Here is a 25081-nt window from a genome sequence, read left to right as displayed (position 1 = left end):
ATAGAGTCATAGGAAGTTAGGGTTGGAAGGGACCTCAGGTCAGCTAGTCCAACCCCCTGCTCAGACAGGATCATCCCCAACTTGATCATTCTAGCTTTGTCTAGCCAGGTCTTAAAAACCTCCAAGGATGGAGCTCTTCTACCACCTCTCTGGGTAACCTGTTCCAGTGTTTTACTACCCTCCTAGTGGGAAAATTCTTCCTAATATTTAACTCAAACCTCCCATGCTGCAATTTGAGACCATTGCTCTTTGTTCTGTCATCTGCTGCCACTGAGAACAGTCCAGTTCCATCCTCTTTCCAACCCCCCTTAAGGTAGTTGAAGGCTGCTGTTAAATCCTTCCTCAGTCTTCTCTGCTCCAGACTAAATAAGTCCAATTCCCTCAGCCTCTACTCAGAAGACATGTGCCCCAGCCCCTGAGCAATTTTTGTTGCCCTCTGCTGGACTCTTCAATATGTCTGCATCCTTTCTGTAGCAGGGGGCCCAAAACTGTACACAGTACGCCAGATATGGGTTCACCGATGACAAATAGAAGGGAAGAATCACTTCCCTCCATCTTCTGGCAATGCTTCTATTAATGCAGCCCGGTATATTGTTAGCCTTCTTCACAGCAAGGGCGCAGCTTTGGTGCAAGTTCAGTGCATTGTCCACTGCAACCCCCAGGTCCTTTTCTGCAGAGCTGCTGCCCAGCCTGTCAGCCTGCAGCCTGTACTGGTGCATGGGACTGAACTGACTAACAGAATTGGAAAAGCAGCTAAGAATTTCAGGCTATTACAAAAATATTGCATAGAAAAACAGCAAACTATCAATTAAGGTGAAGATGCAAATCTACGAGACTTGTGAGTCGTCAGCCCTGCTTTATATTCAGAAACGTGGACTACATGTGCTAGGCATATCAGGAGACTGAGCAACTTCCACATGAGATGCCTGCACAAGATTAAGTCATTCAACATCAGTGTAGAAAGCTGGGAGAGAGGAGTGCACAGAAACCCATGCAATCTGGAGGGAACATCTGGCACTGGGTGCAGCTCAATACAAAGCAGCTTTGATCCAGAGGATCGAAGCAAAGTGAGAAAGAAGCAAGCAGCATGCTCTAAACTTGGAAGAAAAGCAAGAAAAAGAACACAGTGTGGACTCCAACACACGAGCCTGTGAAACTTGTAACACGCTTTGTCACTCTTGAATTGGGCTTGTCAGCTACAAATGGATTCATCAGGCACCTGGCTTAGACCTCTTATGCCTACACCATGATTAGGGAGCTACTTAATTTGCAGTTTCCCAGGTTTGTGAAAGAAGCTGGATGTCAAACTAGATCTCTCATATATCCAGAGTGAATGCTCTCAGTCGTTTAGCTATTGAATAAAGGGTGAAGGATACCACCTCCTTTTTTGGCTGTTTTTTGAACTGGGTGTTATATCCCAAAAGAGAACCTATTTATTCAAGTGCAGCAGATGAGAAAGATGGCAGAATGTGCAAGTTTGTGAACTGTGGCAGGGATTAGGCATGAGGTAGGTGCCTAGCTGCTCTGTACTGTCAAGATGTAGGGGCTATGGGGTATGCCCACAAGCAGATCTGTAGATGTCTGGGGAACTTTACTGCTGGAAAGGTACTTCCCTCTGTGGTCAGCCAAGTCTGAGGACATCAATTTTGGACTTACACACCAAATGTGGCAGTTATGTACATAAGCCCTCTACTATAACCCTGTCTATATTAAACAGCAACACAGAAAAGCTCTCAGGAATGCTAATTTCTGAAACTTTTTATGCCTCCACCTTATATTTCCCCAGAATCTAATAAAAAATGCCAGATTGGATAAAAAAATGCTTTAGCTCTGTCCTCTCAACTAATGTAACTTCTGTTAAGTGCCTCAGCTGAGGGAGGGAGACACCTGGGAGTCATTTCACACACATTTCCAGCACCTAGAGGCTGGCCCACAGCCCAAGGAAGATAAGGGAAATGTTTCCATTGTCTTCGGATCAAATCCACAGTGTTCCCCCTTAAGCCAGCCAACTAAGACTTAAATTATCCAGAAATGCTTTCAAAAGCTAGAGCACTGAATAGAGAATGAACTCCTTTTAATAGATTTTTTTAAATCATTACATTATACTGGCAATGAAAGGCCTTATTAAATTCTAGAGACTCACAAAGAAAGCCTAAAGACTTCTATAGGACTTCCTCCTGACATGGCCCAGGCTGATGCCTTTCTAGTTGTTTCCTGGGTTTGCATCCATCTCACTATATGATCTACAACCTGCTGAGGTAGTTAAGGCATGGTTTATTATGAAGCTGAAAGGCCTGGGCAAGAACCAACAGAAATAGTGCCAGTTCCACTCACCTGCTTGTTGTATTGCCTCCAATGAGTGCTGGCATGAACCTGGCTTTTATTCAGAGTTTAGAGGGATTTGGGGAGATCTCCATTTAGTTTATATGAGCTAAGATTCAGGCTGCACTCTGTCTTGGGGCATGCTATCCCTGAAAATAGCCCAGCATCTGGCTCTGAACTCCTGTATGGGTAAAAAGAGGTATTGGGTTTGTAATATAGTTGGGCTTTGCAAGTTCTCTTAAGGACACTTCCTTTGGTATGGAAGGGAATCAAACACTGGAGGCCTCTTTGCATCCAGGTGGAATTTGGGTCAGGACAAAAAGAGACAGCTTATTTCCTCCCTGTATCTCATCTAATTTACAGCAGTGCAATATCATCACCATGTACAGATGTAAATAGCCAAACAAACTAGAGTGACAGTGGAAACCCAAGTGTCTGGTAAGTGCATCTGCCCTTGGACAGCATATGCAATTTTATGTGGTGGTTCTTAAAGGGCTCAACTCAACACAGACCTAATAACTTCAAGACCAGTAACTTCAAGAAACCTAAGCCATACCCTGTTCTGAGCTGCTCCATGAGACACCTCCAGGGCACTCCATGGGTGGGAGCACCACACATCACCAGCAAGAATAGTCCTTGTGTTGCAGTTCATTGCGGAGGGGTGGGGTGGTTAATAGGCCAGACTAGTGCTGTCCCATGCAAAGTCTGTGTCAGGAGAATTCTTACCTGTTATTTCTGTTCATCTGTAAGCTGATGCAGCAGAATTCAGGGTACATCAGAGTGCGAAAAATCACAGCCACTAGACCCAGACCTTCTCCTTTGCTCTTGACATCGAGGGTAAGAAAGGTCTCTGTGCCAGAGCTGCCACTCTTGTTAGTAACAAAGTACATCTCACTCACTGTGCCATAGTGTTCAGCTTCTCTTTCAGTGAAATGGTGTTGTATCCCATGGCACTACACTGTGGCTGTTGGGATGCATAATCATCGAGCCAGCTCGTTGTTACTTTAGCTGCAAAGGGAAAGTCTTCAGCCTCTCTTTATAAAGAAACCAGCAAATTTCCAATGTAACTACATATACCGTGATACAGAAGGATCCATGGTTGCCTGCTATATGCGTGAGGAGCCATCAGGACCTTCGATGCATACACCTAGGCAAGAATATGGAGGAGTGGAGGCTGCCCAGACCTTCCATAGTTTCATAGTTTCATAGTTGGTAGGGTCAGAAGGGACCTGAGCAGATCCTCAAGTCCGACCCCCTGCCATGGCAGGAAAGAGTACTGGGGTCAAACGACACCAGCAAGGTGTTCATCCAGCCTCCTCTTAAAGACCCCCAGGGTAGGAGCCAGCACCACTTCTCTTGGAAGTTGGTTCCAGATCCTAGCCGCCCTAACTGTGAAGTAGCGGCTCCTGATGTCTAGTCTGAATCTACCCTCTGCCAGCTTGTGACCGTTATTTCTAGTCACTCCTGGTAGTGCTCGGGGGAACAGGGACTCCCCCAATACCTGCTGGTCCCCTCTGACTAGTTTGTAACAGGCCACTAGATCCCCCCTCAGTCTTCTCTTGTGGAGGCTGAACAGGTTCAGGTCCCGTAGCCTCTCCTCGTAGGGCCTGCCCTGCTGCCCCCTGATCATGTGAGCGGCCCTCCTCTGGACCCTCTCAATGCTGTCCACGTCCCTCCTGAAGTGCAGCGCCCAGAACTGGACGCAGTACTCCAACTGTGGCCTGACCAGATCACCTCCTTGGACCTGCTCGAGATGCATCTGTGGATGCATGACAAGATATGGTTGGCCTTCCTGACCACATCCCCACACTGTCGGCCCATGTTCATTTTGGCATCAATAATGACTCCAAGATCCTTTTCTGCCTCTGCACTGACGAGAAGGGAGTTCCCCAGCCTGTAGGTATGCTGCTGGTTCTTCTTCCCCAGGTGCAGCACCTTGCACTTGTCAGTGTTGAAACCCATCCTGTTCTCATCCTCCCACCCCTGTAACCTGTCTAGGTCCGATTGCAGCCTATTCCTCCCTTCTAGCATGCCCACATCCCCCCACATCTTAGTGTCATCTGGAAATTTGAACAGGGTGCTTTTTACTCCCTCATCCAAGTCGTTGATGAAGATGTTGAACAGCGCGGACCCGAGGACCGAGCCCTGGGGAACCCCACTGCCCACATCCCTCCAGGTCGAAAATGACCCATCCACCACCACTCTCTGGGTGCGGCCCTCCAGCCAGTTAGTGACCCAATTGACTGTGTAACTGTTGACACCACTGTTCCCTAGTTTTTTTCCATTCCCCCTTTAGACCATTGAGACAGAATCCAAAGGCCAGACAGAGCCCAGTCCAGGCCTTCAGTCCCTCGACTGTGTGGCAGACAAGGATTTGACCACTGAACCACAACAGTAGGTATGTAACCACTTACACATATAGAATTAAGGCTGTAAAAAGACATTGAAAGATTATCTAGTCCAACCTGGCTTTAAACACATGACTTTGGTACCAGTAGCACCATGCACTAACCAACTAAGCTGAATGGTAAAGAGCTATGCTTTTTGTTTTAGTTCTAACCCCAGTTGGGTCAATAGTATAGACGACAACATGCATCAGTAATTTGCTTCAGTCAGAAACTGTTGATGCTGAAGGGATGGAATGAGCTCATTAAAAAAAGCTTTAGAAATATGCTGAGTTGGAGTTAATGAGAATTTGATTGAACAGTGGTATGCATAGCGAGAATTTCCAGACTTAACATCTCCAGAATTACTGTTGCTATTAATTATGTTAAGCCTAATGCTCCAGGTTTAAGCTACTATTTGCAATCAGGATGAGAGCTCACATAGAAGCAGATTATCTCTCATCTGCTTGATTTGAGGTTACAACAACTTTTCTGAACCTTCTGGTATAGACCAGTGTCAGACACAGCACCGTACCTAGACTCCTGGCAGCCCCGGGCTAACTTTTAGAATTAGGCCCCCCTTCGCCAGAGATAATGATGATAATAATAAAAACATTACCATTTTTGGGCCCCCTTTCTGTCCAGGCCCTGGGCACCCACCCAGTTTGCCCATGCCTATGTCTGGCCCTGGTCAGAGACAGGAAAGGGGATTGCAGGGACTTCGGGTCTGATCCACTAGAATTCTGAGTTGCAGAAACTGGAAGGTGTCCGTGCTGGTCAGTTGATAAAGAAGAGGAGTGCAGAGGCAGGAAAACAAATAGACACCAAAAGAAAATGACAGAGACCTGGGTACAGAACAAGGGAAAACATACCTGATTTTAATCTGATTTCAAATAACAGGGGTACAGTGTGTTACAGGCTTTACAGACATCTCAAGGACTCTCTAACAAGAAATCAAAGAGGAAGTAGAAACCCAGGTCCAAGAAAGCCCCAGACTAAACAGAAGAAAGAATGTGCCCGGGGGGGGTGGGGATAGAGAACTAAATAAATCCCACTTCAGTCTGCACATTTCCTCCAAGATAGAAGGATGAACAACAGGTGCACAGAGCAAAGAGCGGTGCAAGGCTCCCCTCTGCCTCCCAGGGAAGACATCTGCTAAGAAGGCTTGGGAACAATTTTCCTGCCATGGAAATAGAGTTGAGTGAATAAAATACAGATTGAGAAATGTTCCTTCTTATACCAGAAACTTGTTTATAGGAAGAGTATGGTAACACTTTATATTAAGGGTTGATTTGTAAACAGTTTATTGATTGATAAATAAATTTGTGATTAAACCATTCAAAAAGAGCTTCTTTGTAAATATTACTGACCTTGTTTCTTTCTCCCACCTGTTGGTGAGGTCACATCCCAGTACCAACACCAGCTAACACCGTCTGGTGCTCTTAGCATGGGACTGGCAGTAGGGAACTCCTCCGTTCTAATTTCAGCTTTGCCAACAGCAATTTCTGTTACCCTGGGTAACAGAGTTAATTTTTCTACCTTAGAATTCCTGCCTGTAATAATTATAACTAAACCCTCAGGGTGGTTGTGAGGATTTGGTGTTTGTAACTGCAGTTCACATCCAAGCTGAAAAGCACTTTATAAATGATAAGTATTGTCAATACGAATATATTTTTCTGCCTATAAATTACTATAAAACATAATTATATTTAGAACGTATTTCAAAATATTAAAACCTGTAACTGTGCGATGAACTGCAAGCTACAGGGTTATAATACTCTATGTATTGGCTTACTAGGTGATATGTTTACATTATAGCACGCTATAAATGCTATAATTATTATATGCATTTACAAATGAGTTTTCTTATCAAACAAGAGAACAATAACTTGGACGTAATGTGTCAACGAATATCAAAAAGCTGGCATGAGGACAGGGGTGGGGAAAATACAGCCCGCAAGCTGGATCCAGCCTGCCAAGGGATGTTATCCGGCCCAAGTGCAGGGAGCAGCTTGGGCCGTAGTGCCAGTCTCACCACCCCGGGTGCACAGTGGGGCTGGGGTGGTGCTACGGACGGACTTCACTTCTTGGAAGGCTTGGCTGTGGCAGCTCCTTCTGGCTGTCACTGACAGTGTCACTGCTGCTGCTAGACCCAGCCCTGCTGCCTGGGCACCCCAGCCTGTCCACCCCACACTCACCACTGGGGGTGCTGGACAGAGCAGGCAGGGTCTCCATGAAGCCTGGCCTGGGACCCCTGCAGGCAGAGTGCGCTGGGCCAAGCAGATAGGATGGGGCCGCAGATGGGCAGGAAGCAGCATCTGGGAGTGGGGCAGGTGGGACTGGGGCCAGGATTGTGGGGTGGTGACCATGATCTTCTCCCCACAATGGACTGTGACCAGTCCGACCCAGGAGGAGGGCAGAGTACAGCCATGGGCTGGCCCCTGCTGCCCCCACCCCAGCACAGGTGAACGTGGGCAGCCCCAATACACACTGGGACCAGATTAGGCCACCCTGCACTGCCAGGCTGTGCTGCTCCGCAGCTGCACTGTACTGGGGCTGCCCACATGTGCCTGTGCTGGGATGGGTTCATGGGGCCAGGTCACAGGAGTATGCTCCGTCCCCCTCCCAGGTTGGGCCAGTTACAATCCATCATGCAGGGAGTAGATCACACCTCTGCCCTGGGCCCTGGGCCTGCGCTATCGCCACCTTGCAATCCAGATCCTGGTCCCAGCCCCAGCTGCCTCATGCCCAGACGCCACTCCCTACCCGCTGCCCCATCCCATCCCATCCACCTGGCTGAGCACTCTCTGCCTGCAGGGACCACTTAGGGAGTCTGGGTGAGCTGGGGGTGGGGGGAGCAGGAGTGCTGACCCAGCCTGCAACGGCTCACCAAAACTCCCGCCAGCTCAAATAATTGCCCTCCCCTGCATTAGGACAACCTGTAGCAAAGCATGTTACATTTTGTAGTACGTGCAGGGTACAGGATAAATAACAAAAAAGAGTTAATTCTAGGATGACAGTTCCAGCAAGAGCTTCTACTGACCTTGATCACAGAGCCTGAGTAGTTTGGGTAATCATCTATGATTCTCAGTGGACTCATAAGCCTAGAATTTACAATTGATTATTTATAGCATAATGTACTGGTTGTTATGAATATGTATCACTGCCTTTTACTGGACTGACTCAACTGTGTGTCACAGATGCAATAATGATAATAGATCTTCTTTACCTGACGTGATAAGGACCTACACTTTTTTTTTTTTTTTTTTTTTGAGCAATAGATCTTAGGTGCCAACATGTTCCCTGTGGGTACAGTGAAGTGCCAACTGTCTATAATATGCAGCATTGTAACAAATGTAAAGAACTAGGTTGCTATAGCTTTGCTGCAAGTTTTTCTTGCTTTCATGCTACTCTGCTATCCTCTCTAGTGGAAATGAAAGCTAACCACAATTCCAGCTGCAAAACTGACCTCAGTGTAATCCATATTCTACCAAGTACCTTTGGAGACTGTAAAATGCTTAACAGCAAAGTGCCACAGACTGGGTCATAAAAGTGAAACTTGAGGGTTTTTTTTTTTTAATGTACTCTTAATAAAAAGTGTTACCAAGCTGATAATAGCATTTCTGTGAAATGGGACCTGTGAAGGACAAAATATTGGGCTTTTGTCTTTTTCCTAGCTAAAGGAGGCCTGGATTTTCTTATTTGCTTTTTTTATTATTATTACTTTTTTTACCATAGATGTTCCAGGCTGGGCAGGCTAGAGAACATGCTGGTCTCTGATAAGGATTGGGAGCTTTTTCTACCCAAATTGACTCTTTAACAAAAACATCTTTTTTTCTCAGGTGTTTGAGTTAGAGGGTCTAACAAAACAGCCCCTTTGAAAAAGACTAAATAAAAATCCATTCTCCTCCCAGTCTGGTTTCACCTAGAAGATGTCTCTGATGTTATAACCCAAACAGGTCTCCACTTGTCCGTAGAGTCTTCTTGGGGGAAAAAAGAATAGACAAAAAGCTGACTTTGTAATATAAAAGCAGAAATGAAACTTAAAAAAAAATACAGGCCTCAATCATCTATCATAAATAAGGAAAAAAAAAGGCTCATACCCTACTTCTCATTCCTTTGCAGCTTGCCTTCAAACAAATTCAGTATTGACACAATGCCGTTCAGGAGTCTGCCATGAGATGGCATCAGTGTTTCTTGTAAGAGTTTTATTTAGAGAAAGGATTGTTTAGGAAAAAGTGATAACAGAAGAGCCTAGAAAATTTAACAGTGGTATTTACAGCAGATCCTCATTGTAAAGCCTGGACAATGAACCCTCTCTCTTAAGTCTCACTTGTTTTATTACAACAATCCTGGGCTCCACGGGGTGTATGTGTGTTTGTGAATTAAGCTGCTTTCATTGGGAAGTTGAGATCCACTGTAGCTGCCTATGAGCCCTTTTAAACAGTTTAAGGAGACAGCTTTACTTGTTAGGAAATTGTATATACCTGCATATAAGCTGAGTCACTGAAAAATGTACATGTCTATCAGTCCTTACAAGGTAGCCTTAAGCCAAGGTAAATTTAGTGGGCAACTTATGTAAAACTGTGCAGCAGATGAGTTTCTAATGGTATTTGACTTTTCTTTCATCTCCTATGCTGTTAATAAACTAGTCCCCACAAGTGATGTGTATGGAGCTGGGGATGACTTTTTGTCATCAGACCTGATATGTATTGACACAAATGATCCTTTGCACAAAGGGAGGCAAAATTGGTTTGGTGTACATTAACATAAGTCCTACCATACGTTTATATTAGCCAAAGTATCTCTGTCACTCAGTAAGTCAGCTTATACTTGTATATACAGTATTTTCTTTATCCTTCAAGTAGGCTGATGCCTAGTTTTGTTTCAGTATTATAATCATTTTCTAATTTGTACACAACTGACAGTGGTCAGATCTAGCAAGAAGAGGTAGAATCCAGTACCTTTCTGACAAAGCCGGTGTAGTTAGATGCGGGTTGTGTTGTGGGGGGGTGGTACTGCCCCTAGAATACCAGGATCATTTTGCTTTAAACCTACCTTTTGATGGAGTAGCTTGTTTGAAACAAGGAATGAGAAAAAGATAAAAAGGAGGAAGGAAAAAAAAACAGCTGGCAAATCTTGGTCATTAGCAGGAAGGTGGGTGGACATGCACTTATGTGTGAATGTGGACACAGATGCAGCAGTAAGGGGGCCTCTTAGACATGGGCTCATGTTACTGAGATTCTAAAAAAGGCTCTGAGCTTGTAGAAATAGATCAGAAGAAAACAGGAGGGTAGGACCTAACTTTTTGGGGTAATTTCTTTTCTTTTTTGGTACCATCGGAAAATTCTCTCCGGAAATAAAAAAATAAAACCCTCAATTCAGCTGTGCCTTGTGCTGTCAGGCCACTCTGTCCTTCGAGGGAGGAAGCTCCAGATAGAAAGGGTGAAAGGAAGGAGGATTTGGCTTCCCTGCTGACACGTTTCTCTCCTGCTGGGAGAATGAATGGCCTGTTGATTTAAGGCTGGTTGGTTCCTTGTGTCCCTGAGCGCAGTGAAGACACCTCTGGTCACCACAGCGGGCCAAAGGTGAATGAAGCTTCACTCCACTCGGGAACATGTTTGCATTAGGTAGTTGGTGTTAACAGGATCCAGTTGATGTTAACAGGACAGCCCATTCTCTCTGGAAATCTACCACCTGTCAAGAGTAGGAGGCTGTCCAGAGGAAACCAACAGGGCCTGTTCATCAATGTCAATGAGAGCTTCATGCATCCCCACACAAAAATGACTGGGCCCTGAGAGTTTCCTGCCACTCCCGTCTTTTGCCTTCACTAAGTGATGAAAGATTGTGCTTGGAATTGTGGGAAAGAAGTCTGCAGAGGAGGAGATGCAGGATGGGATTGACACTGGGAGAGAAAAGCATGATGGGACAGACATACAGAAAGAAAAAGTATGGAAGAGTGAAACCTATAGCAGGACAGGTGCTGGGGAAAATAGGCCTTATATGACAGTCTGATGTACGGTGGAATAGACTTATGCGGGGAGCAGACTCATGATGGGCCAGATGCATACAGCTACGTGGCAGGACAAACTCACGGAGTGCACACTGACAGTGCAGTGTATATAGTCAGGAACCCATGGCGACAGAGGTGAATAAGTGGTTCAGAGAAGGTGCAAGCCATGGACAGGGGACAGGGTGGGGAAGGGCATATTCCTGATCAGGAGAGCTATAAGATGGGCCTGGCTAAGCACAGAATAGCAGTCATAAGGCACAATGCAAATGGCCAGGGGAAGAGACAAATGCACTGTGACCGTGACTCGCCCAAGACAGAGAGATGTGGTGACATCCTGACCTGCTCTGGAGGTTTATAAACTGAGCTTTAGGACCACGATCTTCCTGACATCATCTCCCTTCTGCCATGGATCAACTGGTGGGTGCCAAGCCCAATGATCAGGTTTGAATTCTAGTTCTTACTCAGATAGCGCTGTGTCCCCATGCCCCACTACAGAGCCCCATATCTGCTGTGTCATAGATGGGCCTAATGAGTAAAATTCTGGATCAAAACACCTCCAAAATTTGGAAGTGTTTGGATCTGAGGTTTTAATCTAGGACCTTCCTTCGTATGTGATATCCACTCCCTGAAAGGCGAGCTGGCTACCCAATCTGTTACCCTTCGGTAATAGCCAAGTGGTAGCCTCCCAGCTCTGCCTTGCTCCATGCTGTCATGGCTCACCAACTGTCTGCAATATAAACAGAGAGACTTCCCCTGTCCCTTCTCTCTCCACGGTGACAGTTAACCTCTTTTCTCTTATGAAATACTGCATAGTTCAGTCCATGATCCAATGCAGCTGATGGAGTGGAAGGCAGAGCATGACACCACTGCCTTGAATCTACAGGCCATGCCATTGGTATGTTAAGGATAGGCAGGGATGAGGCAGGTCATGCTGAGGCTTCATCCAGGAGAGATGGGCATGCCACTGACATTGCTTCCTTTTAAAATAGAGTTGCTTGTGTCCTCCTGGCCGTGCTCCTCCAGTTTAGAGAAGGCTCTGGTCTCTGTGTGTATGCATGGGCATAGTGAGCAAGCCTCACATAATGGTGCAACGGTTCCTGCGCAGTGCCCCCTGGAAGCGGATGGTGGTATGAACGTGCTTGCAGCGGGCACAGCCCACACTCTTGAGGAGCTCACTGAAGAGCAGCAGGATGTGCCAATTATATTTGGCTGAGCACTCAATATAGCCGCATTTCCAGGTCTTTTTTACTAGGTTGGAGACGTTCCAGCGGGGGATGACTCGGCCTCTCTGCAGGTCCCGCTTGTTGCCCACGATAATGATGGGTGTCTCTGTTGTGCCAATGACTCTGAAAAGAAGAACGATTGAGAGCGCGATGGTGAGAATGGGAATTAGAAATGGTTATGGCAGTTCCATTCCACCTCAGGGTCACAGTCCATCAACCCCAATCAGTCCCCAACTAGCTCCTTTCAGCTCCCTTATTCCTCCTCCTCTAGCTCTTCTCTTCCCCACTAGCTCGCTTGTAACATCCCTGCAGTTTATTTCTTGGCTAATATTTGTCTCCTGGGAACACCCTCCTGTCCTCAGGACCTTGCTCTGCCTGCCCAGATGGCAGAAGAAAGCAATCAGAAGCTACCCATGTGTATCACAAGGGTGGCAAACAGGCTACTGTTTGGGGCCTGTCAGTAGGGCATCTTGTTCTGCCTGGAGGGGCATGTCACATGCAGTGCAGCAAACAACTTTGCAGCTCACACAGTCTACAAATATTGTTAAGAAACTCAAAAATGTTTCCCCAATGATTCAGTATGGCCCAACTGTGAATCCTAATATCTCACTGGTAGCTGCTAGCAGCTGGGAAATTTCTTTTCTCATCTATTTGCTGCCCTTTGTGTTTTTACAATGTCTGTGTGAATTACCAGTAAGTGCTGATGGAAGGGGCCTTGATTCTAACTTGCTCCTGTCAGAAGACATTCATCTCTAGGGCAATCAGCATTGATAGGAACATGAGATTCTTGGAGACAGCTGAGCTTTAGCCTACTCTTCTGGCCTAGTATATAATTGAAGAGGATGCACAAGTGAAAACAGATTTGAGCCATGCACTGGGCTCTTTTTTAACTCACAAGGGTCCAGCACTTACCTTGTTTCCAGGATCTGTTGTCGAATAGTTTTGATATACTCAAAGCTGTCAAAGCAACAGATGTCATAGACCAGGATGTAGGCATGGACACTCCGGAGCCCCCTGCAGCACACGTCTGCCCACTCCTGCAATATGCAGACAGGAATCAGCCTCAGCTCAGGCCCATGACATTGTCCCACCAACAGTTTCAGCCAGCCCTTCTGCCATCTCACCTATGAGACAGCTTCTACACCAATGCCATGCTGTACGCTACCAGGGTCTAAACATAGGTTTTCTTAGATGGGGTGCACTGCTGTCTCAAAGCAATATCATTTCTGCTTGTGCAGATACAGATGCTAGCACCAAAGCCAAGCAGTATTGTACTTCTCCACTTCCAGCATCTCTGGGATCTACAACGAAACACTGGTTCCAAATCTGTAGTTACTACTGTTTTGAGATGGGTGGCATGAAGACACAAGGCTACTCCAAGACTCCCTTCCCAGCAGCAGTGTCCTGCATGTTGGTGAAGAAGGTGTTAGACAATTACAGAGGCAGTATGTTCTAGTGTTTAATGAACTAGGAGTCAAATGATCTGGGATTACTTCTTGCTATAATTTTCATGGCATTACAACAGGAAAAGCACATAACCACCCTTGGTGTATGTTTCCCTACATGCTTCCTCTGCCTCATGCTCAGGGATCCTGGTTTTCCCTGATAAAATATCACAAATTCTCTGCTAAAAAAACCAAAATCCATGATAAAAATTAAAGGGTCCCCAGAGCTCCCCCAGCCCTGCTGGTGCTCCTTGCCCCCCACCCACAGCCCCTGCTCCCCCAGCTATGCTGCAGGGGGCCTGCGGCTGCCAGGGCTATGGGGCCGGGTCTGCGGCCCCCTGCCCTCCACCTGCTGTGGGCTCGGATTGGGCAGCTCTGCCACAACACACACTCCCGGGGGCAGAGGGAACCCACGCCCCACAGATTTGTATCGGAAGCAGGCACAGGCTTCAGGCTCGGGCCCCCGCCCCGCTTCACTCCTCGACGCCTTTGCAGCCCTGCAGGCATGACCCAGTTCAGCTAGAGACAGAAGAGCTGCATGAGGATCTCACTGCTGCTCACCCTGCACTGCCCCAGAAACGCGCCTACTACATGTGGGGCTGCACTGAGGGAAATGGCATGGGGCTATGCCTCTCAAAGCAGTAGCAGGTGCTGGAGGTGTGTCGCTAGGGCAGCACGGGGTGAGCAGATCCCCATGCAGCTCCTCTGCTGCCTGCTGCACTGGATTGCGCCTGCCAGGCTGGGGAGGCCCTGGGGGAGAGAAGCAGGGTGGCAGGGAGCAGCAGAGCCATGTGGAGAAGCTGCTCACTGCTGTTCCCTGCCGCCATGCTTTTCTCCCCCAGGGCCTCTGCAGCCCTGCAGGCACGACCCAGCGTGGCAGGCGGCCGCAGAGTACCACAGAGAAGTTGCTCACTGCTGTTCCTTGCTGCCCTGCTTCTCTCCCCTGGAGCCTCCCCAGCCCACTGGGTGCGACCCAATGCACCAAACAGCAGCAGGTCCACACAAGGATCTCCCCGCTGCTGCTTGCCTGTGCTGCCCTGGCGATGTGCCTCCTGTGTGCAGGGTTGCAATGACGGCAGCAGTGCGGGGCTGCACCCCTCAAAGCAGCTTCCCTCCCCCATCTAGCTTCCACCATCTCCAGTTATTGCTAGTTGGCCAATCTCATGGTCAAGGGTTAAACTGATCAAGTAATAGTTCCAATTCTCTTCTAGAATATGGTTTTAAATATGGTTCAGACCGAAGTCACTTATACCTGTGAACTGTTTAATTGTCTGTAAGAACTGATTTGGATTTTCTGGAGATAGGATTCAAGTTCTAGTAGTTTGTTCTCCTTCATAACCATATTGGAAGGGCAACATGCAGGAAAACTGCATATGAAGGCCTTTGGTTAGGTGCCTTCCAATAGCATTAAGTTTATTGTGATTTCTCAAGTCACAGATTGAGTTACAGAGGGCACGTCTACATGAGACACTAACTGTGCAGTAGCCTAATAACACTGCACAGTAGCATGCCAGGCAAAACCCATGCTAACCCGTTACTGTGCATTAGTATTAGGCTACTGCTCAGTTAATGTCCAAAAAAACCTGTACGCCGGCACTACTGCGCAGTAGTGCAAATTAGTGCATATTGGTTATCCAAGTACTAAACTTAACGCGCAATAACTATGGCACATTAATGAGCACGTAGACACAGCCAGAAAGGCAGCAGTTCTGAAACTGTAGGTTGCGACTCCAAATGGGGGTGCAACATCAGCGGTTGGGGTTGTGAGATTTCTGTGCCCACAGTGGGGTATGGAGCTGCAACGGGGCTGGAACAGCTCCCGGCAGGAACCGCCTCCACAGCCCAGCAGGCAGGACCCAGCACAGGGGGAGTGCTGCACCATCATGGCCACTAAGGTGAGATGCGGCGGCAGCAGCAGCAGCAGCACAGAGTTGTGTCCCCACTGCTGCCAGGAGAGCAGCGGGCACCTCAGCTTGGCAGCTGTGGCAGGACAGCACTCTCTCCTGTGCCAGGTTCAACCCACTGGGCCACAGAGCCCCTGGGGGGAGGGCAGAAGGGAAGGGAGCCCCAAGCCCACAGCAGGCAGCTTGCATCCTCCCTCCTCCATCCCCCAAAGGCTCTGCTCCGGCTGTGCTGCTCACGGGGGGGGAGCCAGGCTCTGGCTACAGCAGCTGCCACCTCCCACGGGCAGCAGCCGGGGCTTGGGTGCTGCTGGGGGGAGGAAGGGGGCTGCAGGCACTGGCTCTGGGGCACTTGCGGGGAGTGGGAGCCTACAGGTTGGGAGGGAGAGGCATCAGCAGGGCCAGAGCGATTAGTCAAGGATGCACTGCAGAGTAGGAGTTTTGAAGTGATGGAAGCCCAAGAAGGGTGGCTGTGCCTTAAGGAAACGATCCTTCGGGCACAAAGCAAGACAATCCCTGTGCGAGGTAAAAGAGGGAAAGGGGCCAGGAGGCTTCCCTGGCTGACCAGAGAAATCCAGGGCAGCCTAAGGGCCAGAAGAGGAGCACATAAAAAGTGGAAACAGGGAGAGATCACCAAAGACGAATATACCTCTTCTGCTCATGCTTGTAGGGAGGCAGTTAGACGGGCCAAAGCTACCATGGAGCTGAGGATGGCAACCCAAGTAAAAGACAACAAGAAATTGTTTTTTAGATATATAGGGAGTAAAAGGAAGGCCCAGGGGGGAATAGGACCCCTGCTAAATGGGCAGAAACAATCGGTGACAGACAGGGGGGACAAGGCTGAACTCCTCAACGAGTTCTTTGCCTCAGTGTTCCTAAGCGAGGGGCACGACAAGTCTCTCACTGGGGTTGTAGAGAGGCAGCAGCAAGGCGCCAGACTACCATGTGTAGACCCTGAGATGGTGCAGAGTCACTTGGAAGAACTGGATGCCAGTAAGTCGGCAGGCCCGGATGAGCTCCATCCGAGGGTGCTGAAGGCACTGGCCGACATCATTGCAGAGCCACTGGCAGGAATATTCGAACACTCGTGGTGCACGGGCCAAGTCCCGGAGGACTGGAAAAGGGCCAATGTGGTTCCCATTTTCAAGGAGGGGAGGAAGGAGGACCCGGGCAACTATAGGCCAGTCAGTCTCACTTCCATCCTTGGCAAAGTCTTTGAAAAAATTATCAAGGCTCACATTTGTGAGAGCCCAGCAGGACAAATTATGCTGAGGGGAAACCAGCATGGGTTCGTGGCGGGCAGATCGTGCCTGACCAATCTAGTCTTTTTTTATGACCAGGTTACGAAATGCCTGGACACAGGAGGAGGGGTGGATGTCGTATACTTAGACTTCAGGAAGGCCTTCGATATGGTATCCCACCCCATACTGGTGAACAAGTTAAGAGGCTGTCACTTGGATGACTACACAGTCCGGTGGGTGGCGAATTGGCTAGAGGGTCGCACCCAGAGAGTCGTGGTGGATGGGTTGGTTTCGACCTGGAAGGGTGTGGGCAGTGGGGTCCCGCAGGGCTCGGTCCTTGGACCGATACTCTTTAATGTCTTCATCAGTGACTTGGACGAGGGAGTGAAATGTACTCTGTCCAAGTTTGCAGATGACACAAAGCTATGGGGAGAAGTGGACACGCCGGAGGGCAGGGAACAGCTGCAGGCAGACCTGGATAGGTTGGACAAACGGGCAGAAAACAACAGGATGCAGTTCAACAAGGAGAAATGCAAAGTGTTGCACTTAGGGAGGAAAAATGTCCAGCACACCTACAGCCTAGGGAATGACCTGCTGGGTGGCACAGAGGTGGAAAGGGATCTTGGAGTCCTAGTGGACTCCAAGATGAACATGAGTCGGCAGTGTGACGAAGCCATCAAAAAAGCCAATGGCACTTTATCGTGCATCAGCAGATGCATGACGAATAGGTCCAAGGAGGTGATACTTCCCCTCTATCGGGCGTTGGTCAGACCACAGTTGGAGTACTGCGTGCAATTCTGGGTGCCGCACTTCAAGAGGGATGCAGATAACCTGGAGACGGTCCAGAGAAGGGCCACTCGTATGGTTAAGGGCCTGCAGACCAAGCCCTACGAGGAGAGACTAGAGAAACTGGACCTTTTCAGCCTCCGCAAGAGAAGGTTGAGAGGCGACCTTGTGGCTGCCTATAAGTTCATCACGGGGGCACAGAAGGGAATTGGTGATTATTTATTCACCAAGGTGCCCCCGGGGGTTACAAGAAATAATGGCCACATGCTAGCAGAGAGCAGATTTAGATTGGACATTAGGAAGAACTTCTTCACAGTTCGAGTGGCCAAGGTCTGGAACGGGCTCCCAAGGGAGGTGGTGCTCTCCCCTACCCTGGGGGTCTTCAAGAGGAGGTTAGACAAGTATCTAGCTGGGGTCATCTAGACCCAGCCCTCTTTCCTGCTTATGCAGGGGGTCGGACTCGATGATCTATTGAGGTCCCTTCCGACCCTAACATCTATGAATCTATGAATCTATGAAGAGGGCTGTGGGTCAGGATTGAGAGACACTGGCAGGGCCAGGGGGCTACAAGTTGGGAGTGAGGAGTCATAAATGGGGTCATGCTGAGGAAAAGCTTGGGAAGCACTGCAGAAAGGCAGGTTAGTTCATGAGCTGTCCATGGTCCTTAAGAAGCTAGTTTTCTAGATGTACACTGCCTACCTCTACCTAATTAACTACACTGGATATTTAATTGGTGGTTCTGAATGTACTTCATGTAAGTGGGGATCTAGATGCATGAAAATTGTGTAGATCTCGGAAGTAATATGTTTGTTTTCCCTTTAATTCAGAGCAGGTCTTATCCACATCATAACTGTAACCATGAATCCCTTAGAAAAAGCTGGGACTGAGATAAGATTCACAGATAAGATGGCCCAAGACCCATTAGCAGACTTGAATGGCAGTCCAGAAGAGATTAGAACTGAAAGCCATTGGCAAAATTATATTTATGTTGAGTGATGGTGACAGGATGCAAGAGCAGGATGAACAGTAGACCATGACTGGTAATATGAGCATAGTCCCTTGACTGGAGTAAGACATGCCTACAACAGCACTGTAGCATATCGGCAGCACTGTAGTATGTGGGATTTAAGGATTTTATAATAGTAGGTTAGGGCTGAGATGCTCTGGCACAGCCATGCTGGCAAAACAGCACCAGCCCACACAATGTCTGGAGCTAGCTCAAGTGCTGTTCATTCCTCCCCACGTTTTCTAGCTCTATAGTTGACTTGTGCGTATGTATGTAGTGTGCGTGTGTGTAAGAGACAGACAGACGGACATGTTACATATGGAAGCTGAAATTATAAAAATTGTATGTCAATAGAAAGCAAAGTTAGTAAAAAAAGACATTTGTTGAACAGCTGGCACTTTTCAAGAAATTTCAATAAAGAATAGTCAGGATTTTGTGCAGGATGCAGAAGTGAAAATATACCCTGCTTTTACCGCCCTTCAGCAGCAGCTTCAGCAGTATTTGCTCAAAAAGAAAGTGAAAGGACTACTCATTCCCAGTGCCGAGTCGAGGCTCTTGGAAAAGCTGTATCAGAACTTGGCAAATACTTTCAGCTCCTTCTACAATGTTAGCAAAGTGGTGACCCTAGAAAAGCAGCTGCTATCAAAGGATTAGAGAGAAGTGTGTTCCAGAAGAAAAAAAAAGAGGGTGTGGGGGAAATGACAGGTGTCCATCTTTGTCCACTGCCCAAACAACAATCTAACCCAGGGGTTTTCAACCTTTCTGGATCAGTGTACCCCTGGCAGCTGGACATGGAGTGGGGAGGGGTGGGGGTGTGTGGCTGGACACGGACTGGGGGTGGCACGCAGTCGGATGCAGAGCGGCGGGGGGGGTGGCACAAGGCCCAGTGTGGAGCATCTGGCAGGACAGGCAGTGCCTGTGCGGCAGCGTGGAATGGTGTGTGGTGGCGCTCCATCCCTGCCCACCCACATGTGCCCCCTTGGGCATACCCCCAGTTGACAACCCCTGATCTACCCCATGGCAGTACCATGAAATGATAAAGATCCAATTTCTGGGAGCCCAGGGTCCACTTGTGAGCCATACGAACTGGCAGCATTGTGTGAGCATATGCACAGAGATGCAACTTACACTTCCTATCCAAACTCTCTCCAGATGGGAATCATGCTGGTTTACACTGCTCTGAAGTGATGCAGAGAGGGGACAAAATCTTCCGGGCCTTATGGAAATAGGAATACTTATATGCAATATGGAATAGATGATGTTAACTGTGGCAGTCTCCTGTTGGATTGCAGTATATGCAGGAGAAACTACAAAACCTCTTGAGACTTGAATATTAAAAGTATAATAATGCAGTTACAAGAAATTATATCAATTTTTCTGTGAGGCATGAATCATCCCCTTTTGAGTTTATGATATTTGGGAATAAAGCAAATGAAAAGACCTAGGCCTGAAGGAAATGGTAAAGGGAAATTACTGTTTGGAATTCTACTTTGTAGGTCATAAAAAACTGAATGAATCAGAGATTAGAAAGGGAAAGGACCTAACTCACCTATGATGCAACCAGTGCCTGAAAAAAATGACAGGATAACTCTTCAATCACTGTTATCGGAGATAAAGGCTATTCTAGTGGCAGCATATCAGGGGCAGGCTGATATCTAGGGTAATGGTCCCAGTCTGACTGGGAGAGTAATATATTACAGCTCATTATGTGGCAAGTACTGAGGCTGGGACACAATTTGCTTGAATGGTGTAACTTTTGACTCTGTTTCAGCCTTGCCTATCATGGTTTCTTGTTAGATTTCACTGGGGTGTTGTTATCCTATATAGCTTTCTCTTTTACTGTCTTTTCTCCTGATGACTCCTGCAGTCACATGGTATCAGCAGAACAGAAAGGATTCTAAAAATGATGATTCGTTCATTAAAGGTCAATTGCTGTTTGGGGTAGCTTATTGATGAAATACTTGGGTTGATATCTGACTTCTAAAAGAAAAAATGAGAGACTGTAACTTGCTCTGAAGGCACCATGCACAATGCACAGACTGAATAGACAGGAATCACAGTATAGATCCACTGGTTCACAGCACAGGTCCTGAGGGGACAGAAGTACTTGGATTCTACAGTTCCCTATGGCGGTGTATCTCCAAGCGTCCTCAACTCTTTTTACTTTGGTTTCCTTTTCCATAAAATGCATCTAGTGATACGATACCATTTCAAAGAGGGGGTCAAGAAGCTTTATTTAATGTTTACATGGGGATGCTGCTGCCTTGAGCAGGGGGCTAGACAAGATGTCCTCCTGAGGTCCCTTCCAGCCTATTTTTCTATGATCTGAAAAGGACTTTGAGCTTAAAGTAACTTAAGGATGGCTGAGATATAATTAGACATGAGCAGGACTGGTGTGAAGACATGTCTATGTTGATGGGAGTTTTGCCTGAGTGCAAAATTGTTTGTCGTAACCCTGAGGGAAGCAAGTATTGCTAGAAGGGAGGTTTATGTTCTATATTTCCAGAAAAGTGCTTGAAAAAAACACGCAAGACACAGAAGCAGCCAGCCTGTGATGGCTGATATGAAGCTGATGCCTGTTTCAACTGGTTTCTTTGAAATGGAAGTTAGTACCATGGTGAATATAAAATGGCTGTGGAGGGCTGACTAAATTTGACTAAATTGCCCTTGGTTACTACATACACCAGTTGGGTGAACATGAACCTGTGAGTTCAATTCCTTGCTTAGTATGGGGTTCACATGCTTCCTTTGAAGCATCTACCTTGGGCCACTGTCCAGAAAATACTGGACTGGGTGTACACTGGAGCTGATTCATTCAAACGAGCCACTTCCCTGTAGCTGATGCGTTTACCCTGAGATGAGTAACAGGGGAACTAAACCCTATATGTTCTCTCTCGTGCATGGTGACAAACTCCCCATATTTAACCAGAAAGTGACTGAAACTCATGTGCATGCTTTGTAGCCTCTTGTCAGGCTGGCCTGTTCTGCCTCACCAAGGGACTTTCCTTAGAGGAAGCTTGCACCGATTTTCAGAGCATTAGATTCTAGACGCAGAGCTAAATTTGGAACTGAGTTTGCACACCACTGTAGATAAGGCTGCTGCTACCTTACCAATTTCCTTGGGAACAAGCTGGAGAACATTTGCCATGACATTAGGTCCCTATTGCTTTTTTCCTCATGAACTGATGACAGCGCCTTCCTGCTTTCCCTTGTGAAATGAATGTGAAAAAGTAGTAGCCATGAGGTTCTCTCCTGGCTCCTTTCCCTTGTGAAACAAGTGTGAGAATGTTTGCTGTGACATTAGCTCCATGCTGCTTTTGTTGGAACAACTAGCGGATAAAAGAAGCTAACAGTGACAGGTCTGGCTGCCCTGGCTGAAATGCTCCTGGAAGAAGAGTGTGAGAATAGTGAGTTTGCACCTACGTTGTGGGTCAACTACACCCATGAAGACTGATACATAATGAAGCCCTGCTGAAAATCTAAGAGAAGGCTGTACAGAGCTGCCAAATCCATGTTCCTCACAACACAGAGAAATGAGCCATACATTCGTCCTCACAATAAAGACTTGTTCATGTAACAATCAGGCAGTTTCAGGAGGAGTGGCTGTCATTACTTGCCTGGGGCATTAGTAAATTAAGGGCTGTTTCTTCCATCTCATGACCCCCAGGGAGAAGAGCTTATCTCCTGATAGCCTGCTTCCCACAGAGCTTCATCAACTGCTGAATTATGCATTGCTACAAGTCCCATATTTTGTGTGATTATAAACACTGTATATTTATAGATCACTGAATGGCTCTTTCCACTTCATGCTGGAGCAGGCCTGGCCCCACTGCTGCGAAGCTCTGCTTAACAGAAAGGACTGGAGCTATTTAAAGGAATGAGCACAGGGCAACCAAATCCACATGTGATGTATATGGGCAGGGGCAAGGTCTGTCAGCAGTGCTGCAGCCCACATGAAATAACACATGCCTAACTATCCTCCCTTGCAGCTCTTTGTATCCCCATTGTATTGCACCCTGGCTGCTACCTTGCCTGTGATTCTCTTAAAGCCAGGACAATCACATATGTATCTCTCTATGCATCAGGTCAAGATTCATTTATTGATACGGCATTCAGCAAATCAGCTCCTGCAGTAGCAGTAACTACAATTTCTGCTGGACTGAAAGGATCTCAAAGCATGTGTTGTTCAGGTTTGATAGGAATAAGCAACCACCATTAGACAAGGCATCTGCTATGGGGGCAGGAATCTCAGGGGAACAGTCCTTTCATGGCATCTCTGTGATTTGATTCTTCTGGTCAAGCCATGTGAGGCCAGGGAGCAGCTTCCTCCTCCACATTTTGCCATTTCCACCTTCGCACTAACCAACAAGAAGACCAAGCTGTGAAGTTTGGCTTCAGATCCAAACTCTCACAAGGGGTTGGCTCAACCCATCTCAAATCCCTGGGCTCATACATCCATGGTGATGAAGATATCCTCCTGAATACTATCCATTCTCTGAACACAAACCAAGCAGCCACTTCTCCCCTTGCCGTGCAGGACCCTCAGCTCACTCAGGCAAGACGCCAATTGACAGAGGCACCTATTTCCCTGGAATGCGTCTAACCCTCAACACAGGGTACAGATAGCCGTCAAGCAGCTGCTTTTGGTCAGTGCTGATTGTAGCGGGCAAACCGAGTTATGCTGAGGCTTTTAGCCATAGTCCAGGCCTTGCCAGAACTAAGCAACAAAATTGAACAGAGTGCCTTCTGTGGTGCTGGGAGATGTGAGTGCTGTGACTGGGCACTAGACGAGCAAAGGACAGCAGTTTCCCTATAGGGAACGTGGCTGGCACAATGCCAGGGGATTGGTGCACCATACAAGGAATGCTTGGATTGGACAGAGGACTGGACAATTTGAGATGAGAGAAATTACAAAAGTGATGGACAAACAAAGAAACACATGTGTTGTGTTGCCACCCTGGGGAGACAGGAGCAACCCTGGACTTCTTGTTTGAACAACAAGGAATCCAGAACTAACATCCTGCACACCCGGCAGAGGATCTGAGGCTAGTACCACTGAAGGCTGCTGCCGTAACACCTGAAGGAACTGCTTGCCAGGTCGTATTGCAAGGAAGAATACTTGTATTAAGCCTGGGGGTTACTATTAAAAGTTCACTTGATACCAAATTGGACGAGGGGCCACGTCAATCCTTGGGGGTCTCTGCTAAAAGGAGTCCTAGGGGGCAACACTGACCCAATTCCGGATTTTGTAGGGCAGGGGTGGCCGACTTGTAGCATGCAATCCACAAGTGGCACAGGCACTGATCGGGGTGGGGGAGCAGGGCACAGTGACAGAAAAAGCAGGAAGCAGACAACAGAGCAGCAGATCATACAGGGGGAGGGGATCAGTGGCACTTGGGGAAGGTGGCAGGCTTAACTTGTGGCACACCTGCCAAAAAAGTTGGTCCCCCACAGCTGTAGGGACACCCACAGGGGAATGTTTCTGTAGCCTGTCTCCAGTCTCTTGAGCCATCCAGATCACCAACCTCTCTCAACAGCCAAGTCTCTTTCCTATTCACGCAACCTACTATCTGCCTTCTCTCTTTCTATTCTCCTTGGCAACTGAGTCCATAGAGCAGCTATGGCCAAGGCCTGCCTTCCCCTTCTCCCTTCACTTTCTTGAGCTTGTTCCAGGGAGCAATCTTTTCTCCCTGGAAATCTCCACCTGTTTGCATCCTGTGCCCTTGCCTGCACACTGAGGCATGGAGTTAATTGAGTATATTAGCATCATCCTCTGTGTCAATAAATTACTCTTTGTTGTTTCAGTCCATCTCTCTGGCTGACCTTTTGTTCCCTCTGCACAGTGTTTCATTTTTAATCTTTCTCCTTTCTTGTGCAGCCTCCTCTTCACCCTCTCCTTTCACACTGCTTTGGGGGAATCCTCTCAACTTTAACCATTTCCTGTATTTATCCTTCAACACAGCAACACTCCTCCCCACTGAAAGGAGCTGAGCTCAATTCTTCTTATACCCCATGAATGTGTCTCTGGCTGCAGGATGCAATGGGTCAATCTACAGCGTAAATAGGAGGCTTAAAAGGGGGTTAAGTGAAGCACGAGTTTTATGTATGGCCCCTGTTTTCAGTGCATGGCCGCTGCTTTCATCAAATGAAAAACGGCTTTATGACCAAATAAGGTTAGTCAATTACCAGTGTCACCAAGATTCCCAAATTTCTGGAGCAGATTGCTATTTGATAAATGAAACCCCAACTTTTTTTCAACTGAAACTTTGTTTTCCTTTAAAAAAATACTAGAGATTTCTTTTTGGTTTCTGAGTCTTTTTTTTTTTTTTTTTTTGGAATAACTGTCTATTTTGTGACAAACATTTGTGAGGAAACAACACTTTTCTAATGGTCCTTTAAAAATAATTAGCATTTCCAAGCAGCTCTTATTTCACACACTGAGCAGTGGTATCAACCACTAAGACCATGTCTATACCCACCTCATTCTCCCACTAGAACTCCCTGCTAGCCAGGACCATAACCTTACTGGACTGCTCTACATGTATCACTGCACCTTAGCTCAAGAATGGTGTTGTAGGCTTAGGAATCAGCAAATTAGGAATATACTCCTGCCTCTCTATGTGCCTCAGCTTTGTCATCTATAAAGGAGAGGTCAACATGCTGACCCAATCTCATGAAGTCTAATTAGCTGTTGGCAGTAAAGTTGCAAAGTATTACTTAGCTCAGGTCTCTCTTCCCCTTGTAATCTATCAACTTCCAA

General features: G+C 47.3%; 1 protein-coding gene across 1 annotated transcript in view; it reads right to left on the bottom strand.

Moving 5' to 3' along the window:
* Window positions 1–5556: 5556 nt before the first annotated feature.
* Window positions 5557–25081, bottom strand: part of RASL10B (RAS like family 10 member B) — a 34726-nt gene continuing 15201 nt past the window's right edge. The window contains exons 3-4 of the mRNA XM_059717538.1: window positions 12855–12979; window positions 5557–12065 (exon numbers count right to left, since the gene is read on the bottom strand). Coding sequence (XP_059573521.1) covers window positions 11795–12065; window positions 12855–12979 — 396 coding nt within the window. The 3' untranslated portion in view covers window positions 5557–11794. The remainder of the gene's footprint in view (window positions 12066–12854; window positions 12980–25081) is intronic.

Source organism: Alligator mississippiensis, chromosome 14 (assembly GCF_030867095.1).
Source record: "Alligator mississippiensis isolate rAllMis1 chromosome 14, rAllMis1, whole genome shotgun sequence".
In the NCBI taxonomy this organism is placed as follows: Eukaryota; Metazoa; Chordata; order Crocodylia; family Alligatoridae; genus Alligator; species Alligator mississippiensis.
The sequence above is the reverse complement of the archived record's forward strand: the minus strand, read 5'-3'. Positions and strand labels throughout refer to the sequence as shown.